Source organism: Pyxicephalus adspersus, chromosome 7 (genome assembly GCF_032062135.1).
Source record: "Pyxicephalus adspersus chromosome 7, UCB_Pads_2.0, whole genome shotgun sequence".
NCBI classification, from domain to species: domain Eukaryota; kingdom Metazoa; phylum Chordata; class Amphibia; order Anura; family Pyxicephalidae; genus Pyxicephalus; species Pyxicephalus adspersus.
The window spans coordinates 66,415,706-66,427,127 of record NC_092864.1 but is presented as its reverse complement, the minus strand read 5'-3'; the positions used below and the strand labels follow the sequence as shown (position 1 = coordinate 66,427,127).

General features: G+C 34.8%; 1 protein-coding gene across 4 annotated transcripts in view; it reads right to left on the bottom strand.

The window, feature by feature from the left end:
- Positions 1-11,422, bottom strand: part of ANKRD44 (ankyrin repeat domain 44) — a 69,255-nt gene that overhangs the window by 4,032 nt on the left and 53,801 nt on the right. For 3 of the 4 annotated variants that reach the window (XM_072418836.1, XM_072418837.1, XM_072418838.1), the window contains exons 24-27: positions 11,072-11,217; positions 10,890-10,972; positions 4,724-4,806; positions 3,659-3,738 (exon numbers count right to left, since the gene is read on the bottom strand). In XM_072418836.1, coding sequence (XP_072274937.1) covers positions 3,659-3,738; positions 4,724-4,806; positions 10,890-10,972; positions 11,072-11,217 — 392 coding nt within the window. The other variant, XM_072418839.1, reaches the window with a different exon arrangement.

The following is an 11,422-nucleotide window of genomic DNA, read 5'->3' as shown; positions in this document are numbered from 1 at the left end:
CAATTATTGTACTTACAGTAAAATTGTATTTTAAAATTAAGTTTATTGAGAGCCACAACTGTTGGCTGAACATAAACCATATACAAGTAGGGTTGCTATATGCAGGAATATAACACTAGATGTGCAAAAATTAAACAATCATATTGGAGGACAACTACCTAAGGTGGTTTACCCCCCAACTGTCAGAGAGTGTCAGTTAGTAGCAAGCAACACAAAAGTAACTAAGCAAGCAGTTTGGTAAACTAAACAACATTGGCGACAGGTACAACAACTAAACAGAGAGTTGACAGCCTTCTTCCACATTTCCAAAGACATTAAAGACTTATACTAAATGATTTGCCAATTCAAAAGATAACGATGGATTTGTGTTCAAGGGACCACTTAAAAGAAGAAAACACTATGGGGGTATGGACAAGAATTCTATTTTGTACTTTAATAAAACTATTAGATGAAACCAGCCTTTGGATACATGACTGAACCAAAAGGTACCGATGTGGGTACAGATGCCTTGCCAACACCTTGCATGGTATAGGTGGGGGTAACTTTCATGGTAAATATTGTTTATCAGCAGTCTTATTCTATAGTAAGGATTTACAGTACTTAGCCCTCTCAACAGAACTTGCTTGATGACAAAAGGAACATTTATTGGCTGTAAATGAGAGCCCTGATGGAAAGCTATCATCTTCAGACTGTTGTGACTGTGGGATAAAACGTGCTTTACATTAGTAAGATTCTGCACCTAAAAGACAATCAACAAACAAATGGCATATCTGTCAACGTTTCCTGAGGGGTACTTAAGCCACAGGATCCTACAAAGAAACACATGGGACACTACCATGATAGAAGTTTGTAAGTATGCATCATATAAGTATTTAATACCCTAACCCATTTTAGATGTTTAGTTTAGTCTGGGACACTAAAAGGATAGGGACACTAAAAGGAAGAAACTAAAAAATAGGATAGGTCAGATCTCATCAAAGATCCTGTACAAAGAACCAATCACCAGTTCCATGCTTCTGTCAGTGTGAATATTGAGAAAAACTTTCATGATTGGAATAAGAAGTCGCTTTAATTGGTTGGGAAATTGGAGTGTCTACAGCAGACAAAATAAACACAACTGGGTAACAAAAAGAAAAAAAAGTTTTGGAAAGACAAAGGTACGGCTGGGGCATTTACTTTCCTTATTGATAAAGAAGTCAAGAAAAAAAGACATTTTTTACTACATTTTTGCTTCTAAGAGCCAAAGACAACTAAAGGTTAAACTTACATGGGGGTCCAAACCTCCAGTATTCAATGTTTCAAATTGTTTAGGGGAAACCTATCCCTTAATCAGAATTTATATCTAAATGCTGATATCACCACTGGGAAAAAATGTAGAGGTGGAGCCAGCAAAGTAACAATTTAATTAACCAATGGGAGCCATTATAGCATAAAGAAAAAACTCCAAGATAAAGGGGATCGGGTTCTGCCATTAAAACAGGGAGACACTAAGACAATGACACTATAATTTTGTTTTTTTATTTTGTACACTCAAGTGAATCCAGTGCATGTAAGTACAAATTAAGCCTGTCCTTAGCGCTGAATACTAAAATAAGACAACAACTTTGTCCCTTTCACCTGTGCATCATCTCCAAAATCCACCCCAGAGACCACCAAACTCCTTGTACACGCTCTTATCATCTCTCGTCTGGACTACTGTAACCTCCTCCTCTCTGGTATTCCACTAACCCGACCCTCTCCTCTACAATCTATTATGAATGCTGCAGCCAGACTCATCCATCCTTCCCTCCGCTCCTCCTCTGCTGCATCTCTTTGTAGTTCTCTTCATTGGCTTCCATTTCACCTGAGAATCAAATTCATCTCCTGTGCTTTGCTTTCAAATACCTGCACAGTTCTTGTCCCACTTACCTTTCTGACCTGATAGAAAAATACTCCCTAGCCGCTCTCTTCACTCCTCCAAAGACCTACTAATGACTTCCTCACTCATAACCTCATCACACGCACGGCTCCAAGACTTTTCTAGAGCTGCCTCAACTCTCTGGAATGGTCTTCCTCGTCCTATTCGGCTTGCTCCTACTTTCTGCTCATTTAAAAGTGCACTCAAACCCATCTTTTCAAACTTGCCTACCTGTCTTCTTATGTCAACTCTCTTTCGCTAAACTAGAGGGATCATTTAACAGAAAATATATATACGATAGCAGTGAGGTACAAACCCACTAATTACTAGAGCAGTGAGGGCAGAAGAGAGCTCAAAGGCCATCCACATTGTAATCTCCTTTGAGGTAAATAATAGTTTCACCTATTCCCTCTGTGAAATGGAGCCTGCACAAGTCAGGGCCATACAGTGTCAAAAAATGGCTGCTGGGTGGCTATGGGATTTTGGTACTGCAAATTTATTGACAAATGCAGTCTGCACCCCTTACTTAAACCCCAAGTTGTACAGAAATCCTCCATCTCAAAGCTGGCGTTCCTTGGCCCAAGAGGGGGTAAAAACCAGGTAGCTTGACACAAAATACAGCTGTGCAGAAGCCCTCCCAGATTTAAAACTCTGTAGTTAAGCACGTTAATCAAAAAACCCTTTGACCTGTCATATGTGTACCCAGTGCACAATTCAACAATACCCTAACACAGGACTGACTCTTCATAAATAAATATAAATTCATCAGCCGAGTGAAATGGACTGTCAGGATCTTGAAAGTAGAAAGAAAAACCCTAACTCCTCAGCACTGTGCAAAAAATTACACCTGCTAATATTTTGGGTGCTGTCCCCCTAGTTGGTCGTTTAGTTTTACACCTAGAATCCTAATCCTGTAACCCACTTGTATGTCAACAGTGAAGGAAATGTATTTCTTCTTGTAGTTCACACAACCAATGCCAACACTTAAAATATTTTAATAAATGTCCCCTATTTTTATTTGTATGGTAAATGAGATGAAGCTCCCTTAACTTTAACCATCCAATTATGTGTAATAATAAATCATGTTTCTTTTACTTTCTTTGCACCAGATTTGATCCAATTATCCCTTGCAAGCTGAAAATTTGTTTTGGTAAGTAAACAAGCTTATTTTATTAAATTAGCCTTGTATGTCTGTATTATTAAAAAAGCATTTTAGCTGCAAATGTACATCAGTCATGCATGCACATCTCAGCGTATGAACCCAACGCTAGGATGAATTGACTCCTGTGCACATGTGTGGAAGTTACTTTTCTTTACAATCAAGATGGCTGAATATGTCAAACTCAGAACAAGAGTGCATGAGAGAGGTGTTATGGAACACACAGATATTTTATATGTGCAAATATGCTAAGAATAATTGAACACTGGCAAAAAAAACTGTACAACCTGAGGGCCCGCTGTGGTTTACCAGTAGATAATTAGGTCTGATTTGTTCCCTTTATTTGGCAAAACTACCCATATGCATGGGTAGTTGATGGGTTGATACATTAATGTAAAAAAAAGAGGACTACAACTATAATTCTAGGAATTCTTATAAACTACATTTGGATATTTGTGTTTACAACATTTTGCTGGTATTGAGCAATAGAAAGGTTCAGCTTGTGAAAAGAGAAGCTAGTAAACACAGTGCTTAAATCAGAATCAAACACATGCACATTTTGCAACGCATAATTTAAAGATTGATACAGATATATTATTTACCATTTTCATCCAGTGCCCCTTTACTTATTAGCTTTTCAACCACAGTCTTTAATCCATTTTGTTTTGCTAAATGAAGAGGCCTACAATATTAAAACATAAAAATACATGCATTATTATTCTTACATTACATGGAAAACTAACAAATAAAACATTTTAGATTCATATGGGTGTTTAGTGGCATCAATTCACCTTTTTGTCAATAGTTTAAAATATAAAGTCATTTTAACCTTAACTAGCAGCAAAAACACAGACTTAAGCTACCACAGCAGCTGGGTTTAGAGCCTAAATATGGGCTGCCTGAGTTCTGATCCTCCTAATTCAGTTAGGAACTTTCTGAAGGACAAGAAATTACTTAATTGGAACTAAACTAAAAAAAACCTTTACCCTTTTATGTAAAGTACAAATTTTAGTTTAGGTCCGCTTTAAAGGTTTATTTTTTATAATTTATCATGGTAAAACAAGGGAATAGTCATGAAAACTGTAGATAATTATTTTTACTTTACTACCTTGGTAAATAGAATGTTCTTTTTCTATTTCCTACAGTGGTCTTCTATTTACTACTACCTAGTCCACTTTTTATTCCTGTATATTGCCTTAATGCATACATATCAATGCATGTTGTGTTTTGTGCTAATAAGGATTGCATTTTGAATGGAGTGTCCATGCACAGGTATAAACCAAAAAGCATTACAATGTGTATTTGTATAAGCATTAGAACTGTGCACTGGTAAGGGCATTTGAAAAAAAAAAAGGCCCTGCAATGCACTAACACACAAACCATGTTTAAAGATAATTCAGACATCTCCACATCACACAATGTAAATCATAAAAGTGTGTTTAAGCCTTTAAGACTTTCCTGAATGTACATATTGGGGCATTTAAGATTATGAGATTATGAGTTTATGAAATATGCGTCAGATGTACAAGATAAGAAGAATAAACAAATGTATAGCATGCCCAATGCGCATAAAAAATCCAGTATTATGGCTGAAATTGTTGTTTCTACTGTATTTACCTTTCATTTTTACTTTACAACAGTACATGTAAAGAAAAGGTATAACTTACATTTGTAATGATGTGTTTGCTGAGTTAATAAGGTTCTTGTCTGTTATCTTGTCAATGATTAAAAGCGCACACTTTTCATTTCCCTGCAAATAAAATTAAATTTTTCAAAAATATTTTTTTAATACTCTTTATTTATTAAAATTCAAGGGAGTACAGATTTCAAAAATAATTTTAAAATGGGATTACAACCCAGTTGATTTTCTGTCTTGAGCTGCAAAATTCCTCTGCCAGCTAGCCCCAAACTGTTTTACATATGAGAAAAAGAAATGAAATCAATAAATTACCCAAAATGTACCAAATATGAGCATTTTTAAAAGAATATTTTAGCAAACGAATGTAAATTACAACCATGGAATTGTTTATAGGCTATAGCCGTGGTGATACCAAGCATTTGCTTTTAAAACATACTTTTTTTTCAAAAATGCAACAATTATTGCACCCCCAACATCCCCTGTAATCATTGGATTACATAAAACAGCACAAAATATTAATATTAAAGCAGAACTCATGCAAAACATTCTGAAATTGCAAGTTAAAAATCGTCTATCCATGAATACTTGCAAAACAGTGTTATTTTTCTACAAAATGCCACCCTCTGAAAGTAGTGATGTAATAATTCTCTGGAAGTTCTCTGTAGGAACAGTTTGTTTTACCTATTATTTGTAACAAAATGGTCATTAATATAGGGCAGTATTATTTACACCCAATCTATCTTCTCCCTGACTGTTTTTGTTACAGTTGTTACTGAAGCAAATGGGTCATATATTTCTGTATTATTTATACAGTATATATATAAATTTGGATTATATTCCAACTAAGATCTCACTTAGTATCTTAGTTCCATCAGGTTTTAATTTTGTGTATGTTCTTTGTACATGTTGTAAAATAAATGAAAAATCTAAAATTGTGGTTACAAAAAATTAAAATGCTACTGTGACTAGGAGTTTGTTAGGAAGTGATCCTGAAATTCTCTAAAACATTCCCTGGTGGAGAATCCTCTAGGTTCATGTGTTTCAATGGCAATAATTGATTCTCCTTAAGGCAATGTTTCAGGGAATGTCAGATTCACCACTTTATAAATAGATCCCTGTAGACACTAAGAATAGTTTCCACATTTTTTACCCCCCAGAAATTGGTTACATATTCCTCGCTTCTCTCGCTGATCTTGGGCAACCGAGAGTTTCCTCCTGGACTCTCCGACCCGATATTTTGTTCTAGGTGTAGACTTGGAGTTTATAGAGCTATGCACTTTCTCCACAGTGGGGAATGGGCCCACTTACCGACCTTGCAATCAGATAATGAGCTGCCATCATTGGCCCCCTGGAGGCATATACAACTATGTGTTGCGGTCCCTTCCAAGGGCTTGTTTATTCGCCCGGTCCTTATTGCCTATTGAGTCTTTGTGTATTTCCAAATGCTCCCAGAGGGGCATACTTTCATATGCATACCAGACGTTGCTAACTATAGATGACTCCCTGTTTGTGTCTAAGTGTGAGGCTGAACTAAACATGGGCTTCTCAGACGAACAAAAAGACATGATGCTGCACTTTTGTCATAAGGCATCCATGTGTAATAGATATCAGGAGACTAACTACAAGCTGGCTACCCGCTGGTACAGAACACCTGATCGGCTTGCCAAGCTCTTTCCTCATACTGACGGCATTTGCTGGAGATGTGGTATAGCTCAGGGCACGCTGCTGCATATTTTTTGGGAGTGCCCCAAATTGCAATTGTATTGGAACTCAGTGGCTGAAATTATCCTTAAACTTACAGATGTTGATATCAAAGCCAAACCAGCACTGGTGCTTCTTCGTGTCTCTGACTTCTCGTGCAAGGTGTACAAGAATTCCCTTTTGAGACATCTATTGAACACTGCTAAAGCATGTATACCTGCTTGATGGAAGAGCACCTCTCCTCCCCCGACTGTAAGTCACTGGTTGAGAAGGGTAACTGATATCTATTATATGGAAGATATGATATCCACCGATTCCAAGAGAGGGGACAAATTTGCCCAGACTTGGTACCTCTGGATACATTTATCCACATCAGTAGAATATAATGGGCTGTTGCAGCCCCCTCAGCCCGCTTCACTACATACCTCTGCTAACTAAATGGTATACTTTTGCTGGGTAATGTATTGAATGTGAGTAGATTTATGTAACTGATCGGATTTGTTTTCTCTCCCTCCTTTCTATATACCCTTCCATTGTTTTACAATAAAAGAAAAATGAAAATACTCAGGTTCCATTTGGTTATACATAATCCTGTTTTTGGTTTTATTATTGCACTTCCATGTTTTTTTGGTTGTGAAACTTTGCCCCATACTGTACTATTGTTTTATTTGTTGTATGAACCTTGATATTTTTTCACAATAAAAATTATTTGGAAAAAAAAAAAAAGATCCCCATCGTATCTAAGGTGTTGACCAGCAACTAAGGGACTTTATGTAAAAAGAACAAAAAAAAACCCAAAATAATAGTTTAGGAAATGTAAATGAGTGCACTTGTTTTATCTTGCAATTCACATAAAAATTACAACTAAGTTATAAATAACTTATGATATAAATATAAACTGCTGCAAGAATTAAATGCCTCACTGGTCAACAAAAAAGCTCTATCAGACATTCCCTTGTGGGAATCTTGCAAGTCAACCCATGTCTTAATGCTAGCTGATTCCTACCAGGGAAGATACCATGTTTTATATATAGAGCACTAAGTGAATTTAGAAAAAGACAGCAAATCTCTATAAACACCCTTTGTCTACTGTAGACTGCACAACAATTCTCCTGTTTAGATATTTAAATAATTATGTAACTATAAATGTCAATCCTGCTGTTGATTTATGCTGTATGTGTCATCAAGTTTGCTTTTTAGAAGACTGAAGATAATGTATTTAATATATATATAACAACGTATGTATAGTTTCTCATTTGTATTTAAATATAATACATGAGAATACCACATACATAGTGATGTGATCCTGTTTTTAAAACAACTTGCTACATTTCAAATGTACTTGTAATAAAATAAATATGCAGGTTGCTATTACTGCTTTTAAATGCTTTAATGACCTGAAACAAATTAAAAGATTAGGAATTTTAATGTTTTTAAAAGAATTGAAGCTGGACACAACTAACCTACTATGATTTTTAAAAGAAAGCTAAAAATGGCATATACTTTTTTCCTAATGACATGATATATAATACAAAAGGTTCAAGGATATTTGAACTTGGTGAAAGGACACGCATTAGTCAAATGTATGTAATTTAGCATAAAAATATATTTGAAGCTTGCTTGGGCACAGAATTAAAGTTTTAATATATATATGGAAAAGCATATATTGGTCTATAGAGAAATCACTACGACAAATACTTTTACAAGAAATAAATTAGAAAATTATTTGAATGGGAGGTGAACTTACTAACATACACAACTAAATCTCAAGACAGGGCAAGCCAATTGCCTTACTTTGTCCTAACCCACCAGCACCCTTCTATTTGGAGCTAATAGGTTGAATATGTGCAGTGTGGCATCATATAGTGAGAAAGGCTCTATTATTATTATTATTATTATTTTATATCAATATTATAAACAAACAGGATTTATATAGCGCCAACATGTTATAGAGCTTACAATCTAGAAGGTGGGGGAAGTAACACACAATAGGAGATAGATCTCAACATTAGCAGTGACTCTCTGGGCTTTTTCATTCTATGTCAAGTCATAGACTCTTAATCAAGTCTATGATTGCTACGAGGCCTTGGTTGGCTTGAAACGCAGGGAATCTTCAATTTGGTCCCTTCGCTGATTTTTTAGGTTTAAGCTTCTATTTAAAATGTTAATAAAAAAAAGAAGGCCATTGCTCTGGTTAGTTTTAGTTATTCTGTTATTTAAGACATTGTATATTGTAAATTTGTCTCTGAGATTTATTTGCTTCCCTTTTCTTTTTCCCTTTTCATTAAAAAAAAAAAAAAAGTACAGGAAAATAAACTAGACATATATTCATGTTTTCTTTGTGTTTTATTGGTCAATGTACATGACTATACAATGTAAAATCTCTGGATACTCTTTGTTGTGTTTGTATTTGTTTCTTTTTGCCTGTACTTAATAAAAAGTATTTAAAATAAATAAGAAAAACTACCTTCGTCCAAAGGACATAAAAAGAAATTTCCTCTTGAGCTCTGTCTTGAAATAAGATATTTATACCATTTAGAGTGCTTTCACTTCCCAACTTTGTTTGCACAGGACAGGATGACTAAATATATATGGATGCTTTATAGTAGATTTAAGTTAGTTATGTACCGAGTTGTAAATGGGACATGGTAATGGTTCAAAAGCTCAATGCAAAGTAAATCAGTCACGAATGAAATTTTGAGACTAACAAAGACTCTCTGTCACAGACTCTCTCAAAGAACAAGTATCTGGGTACATGCTAAGGGTTAATGAATCAAGAAATCAATGACATTCAATAAATATAACTGGCAAACAAATGGTGATTTAGGTAGGTTAATAGTGAATACCAAATAGTGGGCTACTTTATTTTCTATTTTTTACTTATTTTATGTTCCATTTAGTCCTGACTTTCTTATGAAAATATGTAAAGCACAATGGTTAATGTAGACATTCAAGGTCCAGTGTGATTGCAAACTTTGTATTAACAAACTGTTGCTATTTGTTTTCTTGTGTTGTGCATGCTTAGAATTCAATTGGTTTCCAATACCATCTTGGGAGGTGTCCAGAAAAAAGATGACAACCACAGAGCCCCTTTTTTAAAAGTGACTTGGTTTTCACAAAGATTTATTGCTGGCAGAGATTAGAAATTGACATACACCTTATGTTGCCTACCTACTTTAGTATCACTTTAATTAAAGCCTAGTTGTCATTTTTTAAATCCCTCTAGAAAGTTACTGTGTGCAAAGTGTTCATGGATTGTGACTAAAAAAGGCAAAGAAAGTGCTACCTGTAGCACCACATGTGACCAGTAATAACTATCACAAAGTGTTACAGACCCCGCACTGAAGAATTCTAATTGTGTTTCCATAGTATGGAACCTTTATTGCAAAAAAACAGAAGTCAGGCCAGTACAAAAAACATGGAATTATACTGAATATGGCTAGTTCATTATTTTAGTTTATTTTTTTTATTTCTGTGCTTTATGTATTATCTTTCCTGTTTAATAAGTATTGTCTTCTTATTATTTTTAAATGAATCTTGCTGGATATTAACAAATGTGACAACAGTAGATTGGGCCGCAGCTGTATGTAATACAATGGTTTTAATGGCTGAGCTGGTTTGTAAATGGCTTTTAATGACACAAATATTTGTAACATGTCCCTGACCATTTCTTGCAACATTTTTCCAGTCTGTGATTGTCTGTTGTAGCCATAAATGAACTCATTACATATCACTACTACCGTACTACATGAAACAATAATGACATATCTGAATGTATCAACAGTACCCATTTTTTATGCTTAGCACCGGCGGTTTACCGGCTTTAAATGTGTATAAATAAATAAATATATATAAATATATATATATATGTTTAAAATATACACTTACATATTAAACTTACTATATATGTGTTATTGTTATATACAGCTTGCTAATAGCGCTCTCGGTAAATCCCCTGAGGAAGCCAGCAGGCGAAACGCGTCGGTATACGGGACGTTACCTTATTTTGTGATGTTTGCTATCACGGATACTATGTCTGTACTATATGTATCTAGATTTCATCTTTAATCCATTTTTAAATATTGCCAGGAAAACCCTGCTTTCCTCTGTCATTCTTCTATTTACATACATGTACTGAAAATTAAATGTGGCCCTTTAGTGTTTTCAGCAGATGAACATGAGAGCCCATGTAACTATTAGATTGGTCATTGCTGATTTAAAGACCACTATATTTGGAAATATACTAATGTAACATTATTTACTATGATATTTTTATAATGCAATGAATGCTTTCTGCAAAATAGTTAAAATGGTCTACTTAATGTGGATTTTTACATTGAAGTCTCAAAGCATAGAAAATGAAATATTTTTTAACTGAGTGAATGTTCATCACAATATCAGGTTTTAAAATACGGTATGGGATGACCCGATGTCAGACATGATAAATGCATCTAAAGTCATCTTCCCTAAAACAATCTATGCTTTTTACTTACTGCCATGCATGCCAAGTGAAGTGCTGTATTTGTAAAAATATCCTTTGCAGTCAAGTCCACACTGGTTCTTTGAATCAGAATTTCTAAAGCATATTAAAGAGAATCTGAATGTAAGACTATGCATGCAATTTTCAGTTGAATATCAGTTTAATAGAAAAAAGAAAGGCATGTTTGGCACCAACCTGCAGCACTTAAGTGGCCTTTTTCAACTGCAATCATGAGTGGTGTCTTTCCAGCTACATCCATAGCATTTACATTTGCATCATAACGTAAAAGAAGTTGAATGCATTCCGTATGGTTTCTAAAGACTGCTGCATGAAGAGGAGTCCTTATGAGAAGAGAAAAGAGTAACTCATAATGCTTCTAACAATTGTTTTAAAGAAAAAAACATTTTTTTAATGTCCGCATCATGGAGTCAGATCCAAGAGCTCTATCTTTTTATTAGGAATCATATATTATCAAAATATATTGATGTACTCAGTTAATGCTCCAAAACTTTACGTTCAGTCCGTTGCATAACTAGGTGTCATATA